This window comes from Mandrillus leucophaeus, unplaced genomic scaffold (genome assembly GCF_000951045.1).
Source record: "Mandrillus leucophaeus isolate KB7577 unplaced genomic scaffold, Mleu.le_1.0 Scaffold1090, whole genome shotgun sequence".
Classification (NCBI taxonomy): Eukaryota; Metazoa; Chordata; class Mammalia; order Primates; family Cercopithecidae; genus Mandrillus; species Mandrillus leucophaeus.
In genome coordinates, this window is record NW_012099099.1 from 450,728 (window position 1) to 474,048 (window position 23,321).

At 37.1% G+C, this 23,321-nt stretch overlaps 1 protein-coding gene across 1 annotated transcript in view; it reads right to left on the reverse strand.

Moving 5' to 3' along the window:
- FOCAD (focadhesin) overlaps positions 1-23,321 on the reverse strand; it is a 339,855-nt gene that overhangs the window by 232,561 nt on the left and 83,973 nt on the right. Inside the window, exons 6-9 of the mRNA XM_011988811.1 lie at positions 19,548-19,649; positions 12,676-12,880; positions 9,327-9,533; positions 1,034-1,121 (exon numbers count right to left, since the gene is read on the reverse strand). Coding sequence (XP_011844201.1) covers positions 1,034-1,121; positions 9,327-9,533; positions 12,676-12,880; positions 19,548-19,649 — 602 coding nt within the window. The remainder of the gene's footprint in view (positions 1-1,033; positions 1,122-9,326; positions 9,534-12,675; positions 12,881-19,547; positions 19,650-23,321) is intronic.

Genomic DNA, 23,321 nt, shown 5'->3' on the forward strand with positions numbered 1-23,321 from the left:
TTTTTTGAGACAGAGTTTCGCTCTTGTTGCCCAAGCTGGAGTGCAATGGCATGATCTTGGCACACTACAACCTCTGCCTCCCAGGTTCAGGTGATTCTCTTGCCTCAGCCTCCCAAATCACTGGGATTACAGGCGTGCACCACCACGCCCAGCTAATTTTTTTTGTATTTTTAGTGGAAACAGGGTTTCACCATATCAGCCAGGCTTGGTCTCGAACTCCTGACCTCAGGTGATCCACCCACCTCAGCCTCCCAAAGTGCTGGGATTACAGGCATGAGCCACCACGCCTGGCCTCTCATGTACTTTTTAAAAATAAGAATGGCAGTATATTAACATATACTGGCACTACACAGCATAACTTAGAGCTCTCATTGTTATGTGGATTATTTTGGATCAGACCAAGTAAAGTGAGGCAACACCAATGTAAAAGCCACATTTTAAAAGTATGACTTGTTTACCAATCTGCCAGATAGGGCAACTAGCTTCTTTACCACATTCTTCTTAACTAGAACATTTTTGCCTCTCTTGGCCCCCTCCTTCACTTTTCTTTAAATCAATACTGGACTGTCGAAAGAATATTATCTTTCATTTGTTCTAGCTAGATTAAAGCAATAACCATAAGTTAAATTCTGTTCAATGTAGCACATTTTGAATAGTAAAGGTATGGAGTGTTTTAAAATAACTACAACTACTAAACACTTTTCTTTCAAGGATGTTATACTAAAGCTTTCCATTTTGCTGTACAATGCTCAGTAAGGTGATATGCCATTCACTATATTCCTGAATGTTACTACTATATAAGGTTAGATTATAACCTTCTAACATGCAGCCGAGATACTTGGTAAATTATGTTATATCAAAGCTTGCACAAGGTAACACCTAATTAGACAAGAAAAAAATTCTATTTTATAATTTTAAAAATTACAGATGGAAACTCAAAATACACAGGATAGCATGATACATAGTTCAAGTGAATCCTGTCAATACTCATGTTATATCTACATTTTACTCTAGTGACTGTATTTTTATTTACCTAGATTTAAGATTGGCTTCTGCTGACTTGCTGGAGTCTGTAGAAGTAGTAAAGCTATTCCAATTATGATCAGTTCAACAGGAAAATCCTAAAAGGATAGAGGGGGAAAAAGGAATTGTTAAAGAAGTTCCCAGAACCATGGCTTTGTAACATGTATCCAGGAAGAATATATTTAATATGAAAGACTGCAAGCCTATTACACAAATTTATTTATACAGCAAGTGTGCTCTACTAAAGAAAGAATTGGTCGGCCAGGCACGGCGGCTCACGCCTGTAATCCCAACACTTTGGGAGGCTGAGGTGGGTGGATCACGAGGTCAGGAGTTTGAGACTAGCCCAGCCAACTTGGTGAAACTCCATCTCTACTGAAAAAATACAAAAAAATTAGCCGGGAGTGGTAGCAGGCACCTGTAATCCCAGCTACTCAGGAGGCAGAGGCAGAGAATTGCTTGACCCAGGAGGCGGAAGTTGCAGTCACTGCACTCCAGCCTGGGTGGCAAAGCGAGACTCCATCTCAAAAAAAAAAGAGAAAGAATTGGTCGATGCCACACACTTACACATAAATTCAAAATGTTGTATTATATGGCCAAAAAGCAAGAAGCTATACACCAAATAATTCAGAGGGAAAACTCAACACAGCAGATCAGCAAGTCTTCTAAACAGTCAATCTTTGCAAACCATTGAAAGTTGCCTAAAATACTAAATTTAATAATATTTCATTTCTGTAAACTGGTTCAATATCCTACTTACCTAATACAGACATGATCCATCTATATAACTTGCATAAAGAATTACACTAAACAAATTTAGTAAATCATGTTATAATAAAAGAAATATTAGTGCCAGGGAGGTAGAGATTATTTTCAAATTACCGTAATTCATTAAGCATTAAATGTAGCAGAGCAATGACCATAGAAATAACCAAGTATATAAACAAAACAAAAAAAAAAGACATGTATATTAGGCTTTAATAAACATTAATAAAACACAAATGACATGTTATTTGAGGTTTCTAAATAAAGTAAATCTTAATGTATTATGGTACTAAAGAAGAAAGGTTTAGCTAAAATGACTATTCTGAAGTTTACAGAAGTGCCTGCAGAGCAGAAGTACCTATGAATAATAAAGACAGGCAAAAAAAAAAAAAAAAAAAACCACACACACACACGCAAACAACAACAACAACAACGACAAAAACAACAGGAAAATAAGGAAATCTGTGAGTTAGAGCCACATGTTAAAGGACCACCTGCCTGAGTGAAAACAATACAGTCTGGCACACTCAGAAGTTATAATCTTGAAGATACTATCAATTAACAAATACCCTCTAAAATCTCAGTTTTATCATTCGAAGAGTGAAATTCACCTACAAAATCCTCTCATGTGCTTGTTTATGGACTTTTGAAAAACAAAACAGCAAAAGAAAAAAATTCGTGAATTTTTAAAAACGGGATATATTCCAATCTATGTATTTTGGGAATATATGTGTTCACTGTTTCGAAATAGAGTTGAGAACAATGAAGCACTCTTATCTATTTGAGGATAATACATGCATTTCAAAACCAACACACTTACAGTATATACTATCACACCATTCTTTGCTATATCTTCCCCAATTTCATTTCAATTTCTGCATGTCCATAAAAAACAAAAGGAAAACCAACAACACCATTTAAACTTCAGATTCACTAGATTCCAAGAGAATCAACAACAAAGAAAAGCACTGCTATATAGTAACACTATTATTGGAAAGCCTTTTTCACACAAGCTATTACTGCAAGGGCCATAAAGTAGCTTTTTAGAGTTCTGAAATGGAATAGAAGTATTTTTATTAAGTGGATGGAACTTAAAAGTATGAAGGCAAAAATGAAAATGGCCTTCTCAAGGAAGGGTGAGACTGGCCTGTTCAGAATAGAGGGTGAAAGGAAAAGAGTGGAGATTCAAGATCAAAACTAAGGAAAAGTAATTGGTGGAGGATTAGATCACATAAATCTTAAACTACTTACAAGTTTAGTGGTTACAAGTTTTTTGACTGATTGATTTTTAATGGACACCAAAGGATGGTACCATTTAATAAGATCTTTTAATAAAACCCAGTGTTGGACATCCCATTTGCACACTTCAAATGCTACAGCTACTGCTGTGGTAACTGGTTCTGCACAGGTGCAACCTAATGGTTGTCCCCTAAGTCCCCACCATACACCTCTTGCTTCCTGCCCCAGAACAGCGCACTCTAGAAGTACAAGGAAGTTAAAGCCCCATAGGCCAAAGCTGACAAATCGGCAATAGTACCCAATAGATAAATGCTTTCCCATTAATTCCAGATCCTTCTTTCATAAGGCTTCTCAGAAGATTCTGTGGGATCAAGCAACTAGTTGCTCGTAGCAGTAGCCTACTTGATGATGCCTGTATTGCCTCTCCCACCTTCCATACTTCACTCCTCTTTTCCCTCTCTAGCTGCTTGCTGGGATCACATTGGCAGATTAATTCCAGTCATATAAGCCTTTGCTTTTGTGGGAACCCAGTCTCTACTTTTGCCTTTAGGGAAACTCAGGCCAACTCACAGCCTGAAAATAAAATAAATAAATAAAAATACAATAAAAGAAGGAAATAAAATACATAAAATAAAAGAAGAATTTTTTTAAAAATGAAATAAAATACAGAAAAAAAAAATGAGTAAATGCCTTTATACTCAGTCACAGATGTTGGAGGAGTCCCAGTAACAGAAAACAACCTGGAGTCCACATTTTTTGTCCTCAAGTCAAATGAAAATAGCACTAAACACCACCTATGTACCAGGCAGTAAGTACATAAGCTGGGTCTACAAATGCCACTGTGGACAAAATAGTCCCTTTTCTCAGGGATTTTACAGTAAAGTCATGGAAAAGTATTTTTAAAGAGAAAACAAGGCATGAGAAGGTAGCAGACAAAACAAAGATGGTGGCCCAACTCACACAATGCTCCAGTGCCATAACTTTGCTACGTACTCTGTTCCCCTGGCCAGAGCTTCATCAAGCTAAGATGGGCCAAACAGATCATTTTTCCTACAAAATCTGAAAACTTAGACACACAGTGAAGAAAGTTGGTTGGAACTGAGTCATCAGCTAGTAGTGTCTTAGAAACCACAAGTTTCCGACCCTTCCCAATGCTGAAATGTTTCACTCATTCTTCACTTTGAGAGCTACTCAATCTCCTCCCAATGTGCATCATTTTTGCCTAATTTTGCTGGTCAGGGTGCATTTATTTTGCTTGAAATGTAAAGGACCTTAAATTATTATTATTCTAATCAAGCTAAAAATGGCTCAACTAAGACCAAATCCACAAAAACTAATGCAGCCTAAGAAATAAATCCATTTTCAATATACAATGATACAACTCTAATATAAGAGTAGAAAGAGAACAGAGTGGGGAAAAAGTTAATATAATATTTGAACAAAACATCCAGTTGATAAACCCAGTGATACAGAAATGTGGGTATGGTGTCAAAATACATAAGACTGCTTCATTCTACTTCATTTTATTTCAAATTATAGTACATATAGACCTATAGTATATGTTTGCAAATTAATTTTCCTAGGCCCACTTTTTTAACCTCAGGAACACTAAGATGGGGATGGGGGACAGAAAACTTCATAACACAAATATTTCAACAGTTCTACTAGTTGTTATTTCCTTCTAAAACTTAAAAATATTGGGCAAATGAGAGACATAAATAGGACTTTCCCTCATCAAAAATCTTTTCATTCTTCTAAATGACATTAGTATCCTGTGACTCTACATTATAACCAAAAACATTTTAAAAATTAGACTCAAGAGCCAACTTTATATTAATGGATTCCCAGTGACCAAAATAAGACAATTTAAAATTCAATAAGGATAATATCTATGATAGACTAAAGTGCATCAAATATGTTTAAATTCATGAATTCATAATACTTTTTAAAGTTAGTAAAGAAAAACGCAAAAGAGTAAAGCATTTATCCTAACTTTCCTTTACTACTGGATAACCAACTAGTAGGCTGTTGGGGGAGGAGGGTTCTTTTTATGGAAGTATTCCAGCTAATAAATGAAGAAGAAATGACAGGATTAGAACATTACCACTCTGCAACTCCTAATTAACAGAACTAGGCATTGAGTATCAACGACTACTAACATCATAAAAAGAAAAGCAACACACATTGTGCTTCTTGATGACAGAACACACCACCCCCTGTGGTCTTGGAAACAAAAACCAAAATATCCTGAATCCAAACAAGCCTTTAGAGCTAACTACCTTTGAACAGCGAAACACTTTAAAGCAGCGGTCCCCGGCTTTTTTGGCATCAGGGGCTGGCTTCATGGAAGACAATTTTTCCACACATCTGGGGCAGTGAATGGTTTCGGGATGAAACTGTCCCACTTCAGATCATCAGGCATTATTTAGATTCTTATAAGGAGCACACAACCTAGATCCCTCACATGCACAGTTCACAATAGGGTTCATGCTCCTGTGAGAATCTAATGCATCGGCTGATCTGATAGGAGACGGAGTTCCGGCAGTAATGCTGGCTCACTGGGCTGCTCACCTCCTGTGTGTGGCCCAGTTCCTAACAAGCAAGGAACCGATACCAGTCTGTGACCCAGGCATTGGGGACCACTGTATTAAAGTGCACCATATGGATGCAATCAGCAAAATCCAGAAGATAGGAAACTCTCCAGCTCACACAAGCCAGGTTATTCAGTACACAAACTGCAGGGAAGAAAAGTGGGGGAGGAAACGAAAGGGGATGAACTTTAATTGGAAAGAAACTTAAAAGATCTCACACACACACATAGCCCAAAACATATTATGATGATTAGAGATACACACTGAGATGATAAAAGTATAAAGAAATGTAAGGAAGTGGTTACCACAGAAGTCAGAATAGTCAGGGGAAACAGGAGGTTATGATTAGGACTGGGCTTGTGGAGAACTTCTGTGGTGGCTAGAAACTTCTATTTCTTGATCTGTGTGATGGTTTCAAAGTTCTATGTTTTGATCTATGTGCTATCTGCCTTATGTGCAAAATAAATGATAAAATCCCCTGTGGGTGCTACTTTAAAATAGAGATATTTGGGCTGCACTTAGACCCGCTAATTCAATATCATTAGGGATAAGGCCCAGGCATGTGCATTTTTAACAGACTCTGCCTAGTGATTTTTATGCACACTAGTTTGAACCATTTGACTAAAACATGAGCTTCATGAACCTTGTCTGCTTTCAACTAATTGCCATAGCAAAGTGTTTGCCATAGGCATCTGCTTAACAAATATATGCTAAGGGTGGGGGGGAAATATACAAAAAAATGGTCAGAGAATTATACTAAAAAGGACTAAACTCTATGAAATTATAATTGCTACTCATATGAATCTACTAAAAGTACAGGAAAAAATATGGGGTTTACCCATGGGTATTATGTTTACAGTTAACAGAACTGGCAATTTATCTACATAACACTGATCTATAAAATATCTTTCTGTATAATATTTAACTATAAAACATCTATCTATATGTATTTATATACTATCTATATGACATATAACATAATTATATATGTAAGATATAATTATACCTGATATATATTATATATATCTACTATACATAAGATACATATATAAGTATACAGTAGAAAAATATGTTATTTAGAGTCCCAGTATATGTAAAATCATTCTAATCATAAGATTGGCAAATTGACAAATGACTTATAATACTTGAGTCTTCCTGGGTTCCCATCTTCCATCAAAATCTACATTTACTCTCTCAATTCCTCACCTGCCATTCACACTCCCTTAATTCCAATTTCCCCACCACCGCCACCACCACCACCACTCTGCTGAAACTGCTCCCTCTAATGTTAAAAATAAGCTTTTATGTGCTACATCCTGAGAATACTTTCCATCCCTTACTTTTACATCATTGCTCTATGACACATGACACTGTTGACCATTCCCCCTTATTGAGATATTCCTTCCCTTGATTTTCTTGTCATCTGTCTCTGCTGGTTATATATGATCCTTCTAGACATATTTTCTCAGACTCCTCTTTATCAGTAAATTCCAAATAACAACCACCCCAGAGTTCCACCACAAGCCCTGTCATCCAATCCCATGTTTAAAATCCCCACCCCAAAGTTAATGTCTACAAATGTACACCTTTAGCCTAGACGTCTAGCCTGAATTTTAAAACCATATATCCAACTATCTATGATCCATACATACCTCGAGTCAAGTATATCTGAAATAAAATTAATCATCTTCCTTCCAACATCAGCTACCATTTCTCAAAGTAAATGGCATCATCCAGTAGCCCAAAATAGAAAGCTGAGATTCTATCAAGGAACCTTCTCCTTGACCATCTAATCAATTATAAAGCCCTACTGATTCTATCTTCTGTGTCTCCCTTTTCCCACTTCCATTTCCCTCATTAGGCCCTCACTATGGACTGAACTGTGTCCTCCCAAAATGTATTTGTTGAAGCCCTAACACTCATGTGACTGTATTTGGAGTGAGGAAGTAATTAAAGTTAAGTGAGGTCATCAGGGTGGGGCCCTAATCCAATCTGGATAGTGTCCTCATAAGAAAAGACACCAGAGAGCTCATACTCTCCCTACCATGCGAGGAAAGCCAGCTACAAGCCAGGAAGAGTCCTCATCAAGAACAGAATCAGCCAGCACCCCGTGCTTGGACTCTCCAGCCTTCAGAACTCTGAGAAATAATTTTATTCATTTATTTATGTATTTTGAGACAAAGTCCTGCTGTGTCACACAGGCTGGAGTGCAGTGGCGCGATCTCGGCTCAATGCAACCTCTGCCTCCGGGTTCAAGCACTCTCCTGCCTCAGCATCACGAGTAGATTACAGACATGTACCACCACACCCAGCTAATTTTTCGTATTTTTAGTAGAGGCGAAGTTTCACCATGTTGGTCAGGCTGCTCTCAAACTCCTGACCTCAAATAATCTGCCGCCTCGGCCTCCCAAAGTGCTGGGATTACAGGTATGAGCCACTGCACCCGACTAATAAATACATTTTTATTGGTTAAGCCACCCAGTCTGTGGCAGCCCTAACTGCCTAAGACTTCCTCCTCACTTCCTACCCTATTAGTGGTGTGTGGCCCCAAACTCTTCTCCACCCACCTACAAGAAAGATCTTCCACACATTAAAAAATGAGATCTGCTGAAAGGTCTCAAACAGCATACAGGATAAAATGTAAACTCATTTGCGTGGCATAGAAGACAGGCCCAGCCCTATTTGCCACATCTTAACCCTTCAGCAATATCAAACATCCTCTTGTTTTTTTGTTTTTTTTTTTTTAATAAGCCAAGCCTGACTACTCTTTCATGTTTCTTTATTTGGGCACATGCTGTTCAACAGCTGGAATGCCCTTCCCAGGCCCTTGTACCAGGCACATTCCATTCAGTCTTCAAATCTCAACTCATGCCCTACCTCCTGAAACTTGTTCTCCCATTACACTTTAAATATACTCCCATAAAATCTTTTCTCTTATTGTACTATAATTTAGTTATTGCATCTCTGTAAGTCTCTTGAGGTCATAGAATTTACCTTTTCATCTATGTATTCTATAAAGCCTGGCATATAGTACATGTTCAATACTTGTGTTCTGCATGAATAAATGAAAAAAAAAAGTCACAGTGGTGATCTTTAAATGATGATCTGAAGAGTATTTTAATGATTTCTTTTTCTAACAAATGATATTAGTAGTAGTGCAATAGCAATATGCTCTAATGGTATTAGATCAAAATGCCTCTGATACGCAAACTAAATGAGCACATCCACCCAGTTATTGAAAGACTCACTTGAGTGATAACTGACACAATAAAATGTCTATCTGATATGGTCTGGATCTCTGGCCCTGCCCAAATCTCATGTTGAACTGTAATCCCCAATGTTGGAAGTGGGGTCTGGTGCAGGTGACTGGATCACAAAGGTGTTCCTCATTAATGGTTTAGCACAATCCTCCTGGTGCTGTTCTTGTGATAGTGATTGAGATCTGATTGTTTAAAGGCGTGTAGCATCTCCCCACTCCTCTCTCTCACTCCTGCACCAGCCATGTGAAGTGCTGGCTCCTGCTTCACCTTCCGCCATGATTGTAAGTTTCCTGAGGCCTCCCCAGAAGCTAAGTAGATGCCAGCACCATGCATCCTGTACAGCCTGCCAAACTGTAAGCCAATTAAGCCTCTTTTCTTTATAAATTACCAAGTCTCAGGTATTTCTTTATAGCAATGCATGAACAGTATAATATACTACTATCCTTACCTCCTTCAGAAGTTCAACACAGTGCTCTAAAAGGTGAATTAAAGATGAACATTCGCCAGTTATCTTTAAGCTGACTTCACAGACACACAGCAGCTGAAGAGTCATCTGGGTAAGCTGAATTTTCCAGAAAACAGGATGACGCAAAAGGCTTAAATATACTTCCTCAATAAACATCATCGCTTCTGTTGTCTGTATCAAATCTTTTATCTGTTTAAAAAAGTCATTATATGATATTAAAAAATACACAAACCAAAGGATAATTTTAAGGTACACAAAAAGCTTTCAACAATATAATTCTTTCTCTAAACCTATAAAGACTTAAAGGAGATGAAAAAAAGTTACAGAACTCAATGAAGGATTAACTATACAACTGCACCTTATCCTTTGGTTATTAACCAAAATCCAATTTGCTACTGTTTTTGTTACTGCTGGCTGACACAAATTTCTCTTCCCTTATTTTTCTAGCTTCTCTGAGTGCAGATGTCTTAAAACAAGTTACATGACAATGCCAACATGTTGAGGGAAATTAAGTTCGGTTTTGAATTCTCCAAATGAACTCTCATTTCTACAATTCCAATATAGATAACCTGATAGTAAAGGGTCAGCATGTTATTCTAACACGGTACTAAGCCCTTTATCTGCAAGATATTTGCTCAGACAGCCTTAACTGAGAGTATCATTTCCACACTTGGCAGATATAGTAAAAGACCATATTCAAATGGTAGTCTTCTCAACAGGCTAATGTATTAGATAGGAAGGACTTGGGTGCTCTTGAAAATCCCAATGCAATTCAAACCCAGCTGTTCCGATCAAAATTCTGGAGTTGGTATTAAGGATATGGTCCTGCTCACAGACACACTGGCATTTCCCAGAGATTACAAACAATGGACCATCTGCTTCCATCAGGAGCCTGTGTCTGTTAAATTCATCAAGAAGAAAGCCTACGGTTGACCAGCTGTACCTTTTACCAGTGGTTATCACCATAATAACACAAATGACTATTAGTTATACACAGAGACAAAAATTAGTTGCTAGCAAACAAGAGAAAAAAGATATTAAAAGATCAAAGAGAAGAAATAGCAGAAAACATTGTTATAAAAAATAAACAGTCTGATATAAATTATTTTGCTCTCTTGCAAACATACAGTAGGAAAGTCAAAAGGCCACAGAATAAAGCCTAATGTTTATTTGACAATATATTTCCTTGAGTGCATTTATGTGTACACTTCTAATTTTCCATTAAAAAAAAGTTCAGAAGACAACCTCAGCAAGCTAGCATTAAAGGCTCTCTAATCTTTAACATTATCTAAGTTCTAAACAAGCATAATTTTGAAGTAACATTCTGTCTTTATGTAGAAATATATTATTTAATAATACAATAGGTAATATGTGAGGTGACAGGAATCACCATTAAAATGAAAAGGACAATTCTACATCTATGAAATGAAAGAGCAACTGGCATGAGAAGAAATAGAAAAAGGAGTTTCACTGACCATTCTTTCATCATTGGTCAACAAGGTTGCATGGTTATTTCTAAAACTTGTTTTTTAAAATTTAAATGTGATTCTATCCTAGTGCTCAGTATAAGTAAGACCACATCAACAGCATTGTAGTCAGCTCTAAGAAGATCATATCATAGTAGCACATTTTGAGCACCAATAAACTAGAAAATTCCTGGCAAAACAAAACAGAAAAGTCGGGAAACCATTTGCAATGGAGAGATTAAGAAAGTGAAGAAAAAAATAAGGAAGGGAGGGAAGTGAGGAAGAAAAGAAGGAAGGAAAAATGGGAAGGAAAGAAGGGAGAAAAACAAGACAAGAGAAGATACAGATGGGGTTTTTTTAAAAGCTTATAAAAGCTTTTCTGAGAAGAATGAAAACGAATGAGTAATTAGAAAAATGAAGGTCAATAAGTACTTGCTAAAAAAAAAAATGGTTGCCTTGCAAAATAGTATGCTTCCTCTATCAATATTCAATTAGCCATAAGATAGTCATGTTCCAGAGAGTATAAGAAACATCTGTATTGGGTGGGAAATGGACTATATTCTCTCTAAGACTACTTCCAACCCTCACATGCTTCATTCTAGTAACACTGATTTGTTAAACCGATTAAGTATGCTAATATCACTAGTTCCAGTACTTCCAAATGATGTATTCCCTTTTTTCTCACATAATTGTTAGGTTAAAAAGCCACAGATTCCCAGAAATATTCCACAGAGCTCATTTCTAAAAGCATTTAAGCTTGTCAACACAGGTTCATAAGATGAAGACAAACCTTTGCCAAGGAGCACAGCACACGGTAATGCAGCCATGATGTGAAAAATGTACCCTAGTTCAAGACGTTCTGCCTAAACATTGCTTTATTGCCCGCACAAAACAAGAGCTTTGGAAAAGCCACAGGAGAATTCATTTTAATTAAATTTTCTCTGCCTTGATTACAGGAAAGCCTATTTATGAGTCGCAAAGGAAAGATTTACTCTAGTCACTCCTTGCTAACACAAACTTAAAACAGGTCATGTGTGACCTCAAGTGATCACTTTGAAATATGTTCACAGATTCCCTCCATCAGCTAAGCAGCATGGTGCTCAGATTCCAGGCAAACAGCAAACCTAGATGATGGGAAGAGATGGACTGATAAATGAATCACTACACTAAAATCCCAACACCTGGGCAAATGGATTTTTTTTTTTCATTTGCAGTTATAGAGACAATGACTCAAATTTCTCTTTCCCCTGAACTGTGTCCATGTTTTCTCCATACCTCTGTCAACCACTTTTCATCTTTCTACTTTGAATTATAAGAATGTATGTACAGTACTTGTCCTAACTCATTTACTACATGTGTGCTTCTCAAGAGCAGGATCCCTGAGAGCTGCTGCATATGTTGCAAGGGGACATGTGGAAGCTGGAATCTAGCTGGCACTCAGCTGGCCAGGCTTTGCATCCTCAGAGCTATTTATGCCCTGAGACACACCCTTTTTTTTTTTCCAATGTGCACAGAGGTCTTTTTTTTCCTTCTTACTATCCCAATGTCTACACAGAAGAAACTCAACTCAAAATCTTTTACCTGATAACCGTTTCTTAAACAAAGGAAAGTTTTCACGCCTGCTAATCCCAAAATGGACTATGTTGATTTATAATTTCTGTGAATTTAGTTAACATCAAACATAATACACTCATGTTAAATCTAGATTTTGTTTTTTTCATCTTCCCCAAAAGATTGTAAGCATTTCTAGAGCGAGGATCATGTCTGAGTTCGCCAAATCACTTATTTTCTAGAACTACTTTGTCTGTGACAATACCAACACTTACCGATGCCGATGCTGTATTTGTGGAGGACGAAGACCTTACCTGCAAACATGGAACCATGTCACAACACAGTTGAAGTATCTGCTGTTCCAGTATTGATGGTTGATCTTTGTCACAAAGAACCTGGGGTTGAAGTAAGACTTTCAGCAGGGCTAGTCGGAGTTTAGCATATTCTTGTAACTGAGATGGTTCACAATACAGATACCACAGAAATGGTGCCATTATTTGAATGCATGAAACTTCTGACCTATAAGACATGAAATATGTTAGCCAGTGAATGAGCTAAATACACTATCATGCAGGTAAAGTAGCAAATATCAACTTATAGTTCATGAAATAACACAAACTACCATATCATCAAGTGTAACTTCTTTTTATGATTCTTCTATTCCACTATGACCTGCCTACATCTATGCCAAACAGTTCTTTGTACACTGAGGAAAATTATTCAACACCTGGAGACTGTAAGCTAGATACTCAGGATGAAGAGAGTCTCTATTTGCACATTAGAACAGCAACTACATCTCCAAAATCAGTCTTTAGTGAACATAAGAATCATCTGGGCGGGGCGCGGTGGCTCATGCCTGTAAAAATCCCAGCACTTTGGGAGGCCGAGGCGGGCGAATCATGAGGTCAGAAGATAGAGACCATCCTGGCCAACATGGTGAAACTGAGATCACGCCACTGCACTCCAGCCTGCCAACAGAGCGAGACTCCATCTTAAAAACAAAACAAAACAAAAAAAGAATCACCTGACAACCTTTCTAGAATGACAGATGGCAGGATCACCTCTCCAGGAGTATGAAACAAACATGCATTTTTGGAAAAAACTCCATAGGTGAGGATCTATCTACATAAAACAAACCCAGACAAATATCCCAAGATGATTATGATGACAGTTAACATTTACTTGTTAACGCTTACAGTGTTCAAGTTACTGCATTTTACGTCTTTAAATCCATTTAATCCTCACAACCATATGAAATAAAAAATAATATTATCCTCATAACACAGATAAAGAAACTGAAGGAGAGAGAGGTGAAGTAATTTGTCAAGGTCTTCTTAAGCACTTCCCACTCTACAAATCTTTTGTACCTATTTAGATTTCATTATATCCTGAAAACTCCTAGTCCAAATTCACTAAAATACCAGAATGATCATCAAAAATAAAAATATGGTCACGTCATTAGCCTAAACAGTATCTAGCCCAATTCACACACACCCTCCATCATTTGGCCTCTGTTTATCTTTCCAGCTTCATTTCTTCCTCTTCATTCACCACTAAACCACACTAAAGTCCCTTCAGGTCTTTATCAAGCCATCTGGGCTTTCTTCTCACTTGCTATTCCCTCTACCTGTAATATTCTCCCCTTCTACCCTTCCTATTCTTTCTCCTATCTAGTTTCTATCATCCTTCAGTTATCTGCTTTAAAATGACTTCCTCAGGTCCTTCCTTGACACTTCACCTTCATCAGATAACATCAGATGGGCTTTTAAGATACAATGCCTTTATTGTCATTACATTTTTTTTAAGAGACAGGGTCTTGCTACATTGCCTAGGCTAGAGTGCAATGGCTATTCACAGGCACAATAATAATGCATTCCAGCCTTGAATTCCTGGGCTCAAGCAATCCTCCTGCCTCAGTCTCCCAAGTAGCTGAGACTACAGGCTGTTATCATTACATACTTAATATCTGTATCCCCTGCCAGACTATAAACCAAATGAGGCCACGGATTTCTGTTTACTGCTATTATCACCAATAACTTTATATACTAGGCCTTCAAAGAGACACTCATTTAATTAATTCAGTTACACTAAGTTACAAAGTAGTTTTATAATTAGCATGCAATTAAATGTCATGATTTTATTTTCTAATGTTTTTCACATTATATATAAGGAATGATTAGATAAGATACAAAGATGAAATAAGAATTATCTATCCTCAAGAAGCATACGGTCTGACAGAGAAAATCAGTTATAATCCTGAACTAGGTGACAGAAAGTGAAAACTGCCAAAAGAGTGGTATAAAGTGCAATTGCTTCATGAAAGAAATGGTATTTAAATTATGTTTGACTGTTCTCATTTAAGAGTGGGAGCTAAACCTTGGGTTCACACAGACATAAAGATGGGAACAACAGACACTGGGGACTTCAAAAGGAGGGTGGGAAGGAGTGGGGACAAGGGCTGAAAATTTTCCTGTTAGGTACTTTGTTCACTACTGGGTGACAGGATCAATAAAAAGCCAAACCTCAGCACTACACAATATACCCTTCAAACAGATCTGCACATGTACCCCTGAATCTAAAATAAAAGGGAATTTTTTTAATTATGATAAATTATGCTTGACAACATAATCTTATAATACCATACATTTCATAGCAATGTGATTTTAAAATGCCATTAACATTAATAAAAATGTAAAAGTTACCAAGCCAATTAAATTTTACTCATTAATGTATTCACTTGGTAAAATTTACTGACCACCTACAGTATACCTCACTCATCTATGTGATGGAAACAAAGCAAGAAATCAAAATAGATTAAGTTCCTGCTCTCATAGAGCTCACAGTCTGAAGAAATTTTTTTATCATAAGCTCAAATACTTATACAATCTATAAAAATCAAAAGGACTTTTGAGGTCATAATTATTACTGAAACATATATCTTTATCACACCTTCTACTTTAGGAAACTAAAAAAAGATAGATGAAGGAATCAGATAATGTATGTATAAAATACAAAGCGAAAGTTTCCAGAAAAGAGATTTAAGAAACTTCCTTCTCTATCTCTCTTTAATAATGTATTCCCCAAATAATAAATACTATCCAAGTGTCAACAGCATCCATGGATAGCTTATCCGTTTTCTTCTACTTTGAGATGCTGAAGGTGAAATGTAAGGTTCATATAAAGAAATATATTTCCAAGATGCCATTATGATTTGACATCAGGGGCAAACGTTGAACTTCCTTAAGGACAATATACTATTTAAAAATCTCCTTGGCTTAATCTGTTCTGATTTTAGATTCTGCATTTCCCATGTGGTATCTGATGATTAATCATCACTTCAGTGGAGTAAGAAATTACCAGGGCTTAGGAAAAAAAGAATATTAAAAAAAACAGATAATCTGAAATCGCACAGTGATTTAAAATGTTTTAAAACGCAACCAATTATGTATGTACCTACACACAAGTCTTTTATATTTATGTTCACCACTAAGGGAGAAGTCACAAAAAAAAAAAAAAAAAACAGACCCAGAGAGAGAGTAAAAAACGGAGGCTTGGACCAGGCACAGTGGCTCACACCTGTAATCCCAGCACTTTGGGAGTCTGAGGCGGGTGGATCATGAGGTCAGGAGATCAAGACCATCCTGGCTAACACAGTGAAACCTCGTCTCTACTAAAAATACAAAAAAATTAGCCAGGCGTGGTGGCAGGCACCTGTAGTCCCAGCTACTTGGGAGGCTGAGGCAGGAGAATGGCGTGAGCCTGGGAGGAGGTTGCAGTGAGCCGAGATTGCACTGGGCAACAGAGTGAGACTCTGTCTCAAAAAAAGAAGAAAAAGTGGAGGCTTTAGGCCCAACTCCACCACTAGTTAGCCAAGAAACCTTCTGTAAGTCATTTAAGGTCACTCTCCTCAGTTCTCTCATCTGAAAAATTATGTTAGACTAGACAATCTTAAAGTAACCCAGCCTAAAATCTATGATATTATCAATTTGTACCATTCTCAAATTCTCAGTTCCTGAAAGGTTAAAGTCATAGGCCTTCAATAAATAAAGGCAGAACTTAATTATAAAATATACCTAAATACTGTGTGCAGAGTTGCATGCCTATAGTCCCAGCTACTCAGAAGGCTGAGACAGGAGAATCACTTGAGCCCAGGAGTTCATGTCCAGCCTGGGCAACATAGCAGACTCCCATATCTTAAAAATAATAATTATAATGAATCTAGCATGAACATATACTGTCATTTTAGGACATATATATAATATTAAAAATGAACATAAATAGCTAGCTACTGTTTAGCTTTCTTCCCGAAGTTGTGAATCATTACTCATATTCTTATTAAATTAACAATCTGTCACCCAGGCTGAAGTGCAATGGTACAATCTCCGCTCACTGCAACCTCCGCCTCCTGGGCTCAAGTGATTCTCAAGCCTCAGCACCCTGAGTAGCTCTATTACCTTCTAAACAACAACAGACTGAGTTAACTGGCCCTAAAATTATATCTCAGGAAACTAAGTCTGCAGCCAGAACTATCAATTTCATACTGCAAGGAATAATTCTATAGTACAAACATAAAAATGAGGCTATTGAAATTATTCTTTGCAAATAAATACAAAATAATTTAGAATTTCAAATGGCTCTAGATAGCATACTCTAACACCTGAGAACTTATGTAAAAGAAATGAGTCAATAAAAGCTTAACAGTAAATAAACCAAAGTCAATTAACATTTTTTCCTTATGATATCTAGACAACTTAAATTAGAATAACTACTTCTAAGTCCCAATTATAATACACCCTTGAGATAAAAGTAACCAAATAGTACATTTATTATTTACTAAGTAAAGCATTGGAAAAGTTATGCATTCTTAAGAATTAACCTATAAATGAGCTCAATAACAAAAGTAGCGTGGCAGCAGCAGCAGCATCTTTTATAAAGCAATTCAATCTATTTAGCAACAGAGAGAAATTTCATTAAACAAATGTGTTTATAAATTTCTTCAGATTTGTTGTTTGTTTCTGACAGAGTTGAACAAAGTCTTATTTAGTAAATATTAATGTCTTACCTTTGAAAATGCAGTCCTACATGAGGGAAGACAGGATGATAATGATGTTCGTTTTGAGCTATTCATTCAACTGTTAACATAAATTTTCCTCACTAGCAGCCAAGTACAAGGTGCTATGGACTGAGTATTTGTGTCCCCCACAAATTCATATTCTGAAATCCCAACCTTCAAGATACTAGGAAGTGAGACCTTTGGGAGATTATGCGATTATGAGAATGGAGCCCTCATGAATGAGATTAGTGACCCTACAGAAAAGGTCTCAGAGAAGTCTCTTGCCTCTTCCACCATATGAGGATAGAGAGACAAAATGGCCCTCTGAGGACCAGAAAGTAGGTCCTCACCAGACTCCAAATTTGCCAATACCTTGATCTTGGACATCCCAGCCTCCAAAACTGTGAGAAATAAATTTCTGCTTTTTATAAGCCACCCAGTCTATGGTATTTTGTTATAGCAGCCCAAACTGACTAAAACACAAAGTACCCTATATCTCTTTAAAACTTCCAGTGGCAGTATATCCTGCCTCGAAATTCTACATAAAACTGAAGTTATGGACTTAGAAATGGTGTTCTAAGAAACTATATTTATAAGATACTATAAAACCTTCAAAAGCAAGAAAATATGAATGTATCTGGCATGGTGACTATAATTCAGGCATTACCCAGAATAATGGTATCTTTATCACAACCTTATGTGATGATATTAAGTATGTAGTGATACTATATATTTTAAGGCACTCTACAAACCACTACCTGAGCCCTTCTAATCCAGGGTCCTCATGAGCCCTTCTAATCCAAGGTCCTCATTTAAAGAAATTCAACATTTATAAAGCACGTAGAAATGTGCCAAGCATCATTAATACAAAGAATATGAAACACAGTCCCTGCCCTCAAGAAGGTTTCACAGTTTATAGAGGAGAGTAATTATGAAAATGTCACAACTGCAAGGTATTATGTAACCATGCAAGAGACATGCCTAATACAGCTCCTAGTAAGAAAAGAGCCTAGGGCAAAAAAATGCCTAAACAGAGATTTTAAATAAAGAAATTTATCAGGAAGAGAGTGGGGTAAGTTTCAAGAGAGTACAGTAGGTACCAGTAAGTGAAAACATGGAGAGAAGGAAACAGCACTGCTTCCTGTGTGGAACACAAGGCAAGTCAGTGTACTGCTAAAGCATAAACTGAGATGAAGATAAGAAAAGATAAAGCTGGTGAGACAGATTGGAATTACATCATTTACTAAGCCTACTATGACATATTAGATTTTATCCTGTAGTGCAGGGAATTTCAAACTGTTTCAGAAACCAAACCTTTTTGTTTTCCCATAGAAAGCTTCCATAAGATATCAACAAGTAAGTGCTATGAAAACAGAGCTGAAGGGGTGGGAACATGCTCCATGCTTAGCCCATGCACTGCAACTGCAGTTTGAAAACCACGGCCACAGAGACTTAAGCACGGGAGTGATACTGTAAGATTCACTCTCTTGATACATCCTTCTGAGGAATGTTTAGAGAATGGATATGAGCAGGACATGACTGGAGGCAGAGACACCAGTTATGAACAGGTGGCAAGAGCCACAGCAAGAGATAATGAGGCCCTGAACCAGTGTCATGGTAGTAAGGATAGAAGAAAAGGGAGTAGCTTTGAGGACCATCAAGAGGCCTTGGTGAAAGTACACTAACTGCACATATGGTGGCTATTTGATCCCACTTGGCAGTAATACTTTATCCCAATTGGCAGTTTTCTAATGGAGAGACTAACTTATTAGCCAATTTCCAGGGGGAAGAACCTATCTTCTATATGTACAGTGTACACAGAAGATATGTAGCTTACTGAATTTTTCTAGCCAACTTCCCTAACCACTTACCAATGTTTAACTTCTTTAATAACAGCTTTTCTCATATTCAACATTTCAACAACCAATAAATCTGGTATTTTTTTTCTTTTACTCTTTAAAAGAAAATAGAAAACTACAACCTGCTCTAGGATGTTTCTTCAGGAGAAAACATTATAGATCAAAGCAGCTAAAAAGAAACAAAACAAAACAAAACAAAAAAAACTCTAGCTCTAAAATGGGCATATACCATTCTGTCTCCCTCACTTTATTTTACATTTTAATTTCATATTACCTTTCAGGGCACTGCTGGAAAAACGCTGTCAGCTGCTGTAAAAATACTGGCCAGCAATCAGGTCTGTGTTCAAGCACAGTGATCAAAGGATGAGGATGATTTCTGAAAAACACAAAAAGTCACATGGGAAGCTGTCGTTCAAGACTACACATTTTCAATATCCAAATATAGCAGCAAAGAAGCCAATATCATCTAGAGACTTTTTTCAGGATTCATAATTGTCACCAAATGATCACTTGCTCCATTTGTTGCAGAGTTGGTTCATCAGAACTGACTCTCCTCCTTGCCTTTACCTAACATTTTTGCAGAAAACAAAATGGACCCAGGAGCCTCAGAGATCCAGATGTGGGAATGGGCTCTTCCATTTAACAGCTCTGTAACTCTGGCCAAGCTCCTGAATCCAGGAGCTCTCTCATATCCATCCCCTTGATCCTTCATTCCTAGAGGTCACAGGCCACCTCCTCCTGCTGCTACTGCTGCTCTCTTTCCGAGCCTGGAAATTTCCATTTCCTCCAACCTTACCCCAACCCTGTCTCTCCCTCTCTGTTTCCACTTCATTATTCCCATTGTATAGTTCTGTGTTTCCCAGCATATTTAAGAATAGAAAAAAGGAAATATTCCTTCATCTTAACAACAAACTAACCAAACTGAGGATGCATAAAATTTCTGTTGAATGCAGATGAATCCTTTTATTTGAGCTACTTCCATTAAGATACCTAAAGAGACTATATAAAACATAAAACCTGAAATTTGGATTCTCAAAGGATGGGGTTTAACTCAAAAAAAAAAAAGCACAACCATGAGTTATTTTAAATAGTTCAAAAAGGCTACTCTACTAATAATTGCAAATTGGTCAGCTTTTAAAACTATTAAATACTATAAAATTTTTAGTTATTATTTATGTGGCTTTTTCCGCCAAGAAAATATTTAAATAAAATGTAAGGTGGGACGCAGTGGCTTACGCCTGTAACCCCAGCACTCTGGGAGGCCGAGACGGGTGGATCACCTGAGGTTGGGAGTTTGAAACCAGCCTGACCAACATGGAGAAACCCTGTCTCTACTAAAAACATAAAATGAGCCGGGCATCGTGGTGCATGCCTGTAATCCCAGCTACTCAGGAGGCTGAGGAAGGAGAATCACTTGAACCTCGGAGGCGGAGGCTGTGGTGAGCTGATATCACACCATTGCACTCCAGCCTGGGCAACAAGAGCGAAACTCCATCTCAAAAAAAAAAAAAAAAATTAAAATGCTCATTGTAAAAACATGCAAACAATACAAAAAGATCAATCTTTTTAGCATAAAAGGAACCACATACATAATGCTATTCTTTAATTTTAATTTTAACCCAACTACATATCTCCAGCAACGATTTTTCAAAAAACAGTGACTATCAGACCATCAGTTACACTCAAATGATTTTTTAAGACTGCCTTCATGATGATTCTCAAAATATGATGCCTTACTAGTAAGATCAACTGGGAACTTGTTAGAAAAGCAAATTCTCAAGCCCTAGCCCGGACCTAATAAATAGCCCTGCAGGAAATTCTGATGCACTGCTATAAAGCAGTGTTTCTTAATCTTGGTTGCAAGTTAGATTAGCTGTGGAAATCCTAATACTAATGCCCAGGTCTGTTATCTTAGACTTGCTAGGAATGAAGTTTGTCCCTTAGCAATTTTTTAAAACTCTACGGGTAATTTTAGTATGTTGCCAGGATTCAGAACTGCTACAAGTAAAAACTACTGCAGGGGTGTTGGGGGTGGCAAATGTACTATTTTTTTTTCTCTTTTAAAAACAGAAGAGTACAGTAGATCTATCACGTTGAAACACACATGAAACACCTCTCTGACACTACCACACAGTTTCTGGGTATAACACTATCTCTTTATTTCTTCTTAACCTCACCTAACCTATCATGTACTAACTAACTTCACATGCTGGCAGCCTCCTGTTTGCTAAAGCACAGGCTATTTCTGACTGATGGGAATGCTATCATTGCTAAGGGATCACTCCAAGCAACTTTTAATGCCAAAACTCAGAAATCATATCAAAATCATTCATGTTTCCCAATTCCAAACCCTTTGGCAGTTAAATCTACCTAGAATTTGCTTCCACTCTGGTTGCCACAAATACTAAGAAAAATATTATAAATCCTAAAAGCCTCTCAGGTATGTCGCATCAGATGAAATTCTTAGATTGAAAGTTCAACAGGTCATGTTCAATTAAAACCACAAAACAGGCAAGTAGCAGTGATTCACACCTGTAATCCCAGCACTTTGGGAGGCCAAGGCTGGAGAATTGCTGGAGGCCAGGGATTTGACATCAGCCTGAGCAACATAGCAGGACCCAGTCTCCACCAAAAACAAACAAACAAACAAACAAAAAAACACCACATAAAAAGGAAGAAATAGCAGAAACAGTACCTACAATTATTTCAGCAGCTTCGGGTTCTTCTGATAAGAACCGTATTGCTATAAAGAGTATCAGATATAATCATCCATTAATCTTCCAGATAATGGTGGCACTTACAAATATTTAAGAAGAAAACTCAACAAGTTACCACAAGGCACTGAAGTGCTTTTTAATATTCTTCCTTTATAAGTCATCTCCCTTCTATCCTTCACACCCCACCAAAAAAACTACTAAGGATCTATCTCCTTTTTAAAATACACAGTTTTGTCCAAATTGAATAAGGTCAACAGAAATAAAAAACAGTATAAAATGGGATTAAAAGTGATGTATACATGGCAAACATTTCTATTATAATTTACATTTATGCATACCGAGGGAGCCACCCCAGCTTTGTTGCATGATGCTGAAGGCCTGTTTTGCTAGCTATTGGATTCAGCAGATTTTATTTAGTATCTCAGACCTAAATTCAAAAAATGAGATTAAGTAAAATATAGTAGGATAGGGATCATAAAGATTAACTACTGATTTAGACATCTAGATAATTAAGTTTTTCAAAAAACTGATTATGTCAGATCTCAGTGGCAATATTGCAGGTAATGATACACAATATTGATTCCAAGAAGCTGAAAAGCTTGAGGGAAAAGGTAAGTATAAGAGGAGAACACTGAATCCTCCTGTTGATCAGCATTTGATTACTAACATACTATTTCAACTAAGTATACTAACCTATAATCAATTATAATTGCCACAATTTTAATACCTTAATCATAATGAAGCAAAGAGCTAAATTCTCCCTTGAGTCATCAAATTGGTATGTAATACATATATAAAATAATCCATAAAGCCTTAGGCTCATGTAATAGAACGGATATATTTTTTAACTCAATAAACTTCACTGCACAACTGCCCATGCATGAGAGTTTCTCAGTCTTAGTACTACTGACATTTTGGGCCACATAACTCTTTATTGTGTGGGTTGTCCTATGCACGATGGAACATTTGGCAGCATCCCTGGCCTCCACCCACAAGATACAAGTGGGATTTCTCCTAGTTATAACAATCAAAATTGTCTCCAGACATTGCCAGATATCCCCTGGAGGACAAAATTGTTCCTGGTCAAGAATCACTGCATTGAGTAAATGACAAGTACTATGGAAGGCCCATCACTGAAGAAAGCATTGCACCAATCCCGAACTGTTTTAAAAAAAAAAAAAAAAAAAAAGACTATGCTTCTACTTTTCTACTTTCACCTTTCCTTACACTGAACGAAAAGTAGTTAATCAATCATGATCAAAGTTGTGATTTTCTTAAGGAAATATAGTTATCAAACTGGATGCACAAGAGTAACAGAACACAGTAGAAAC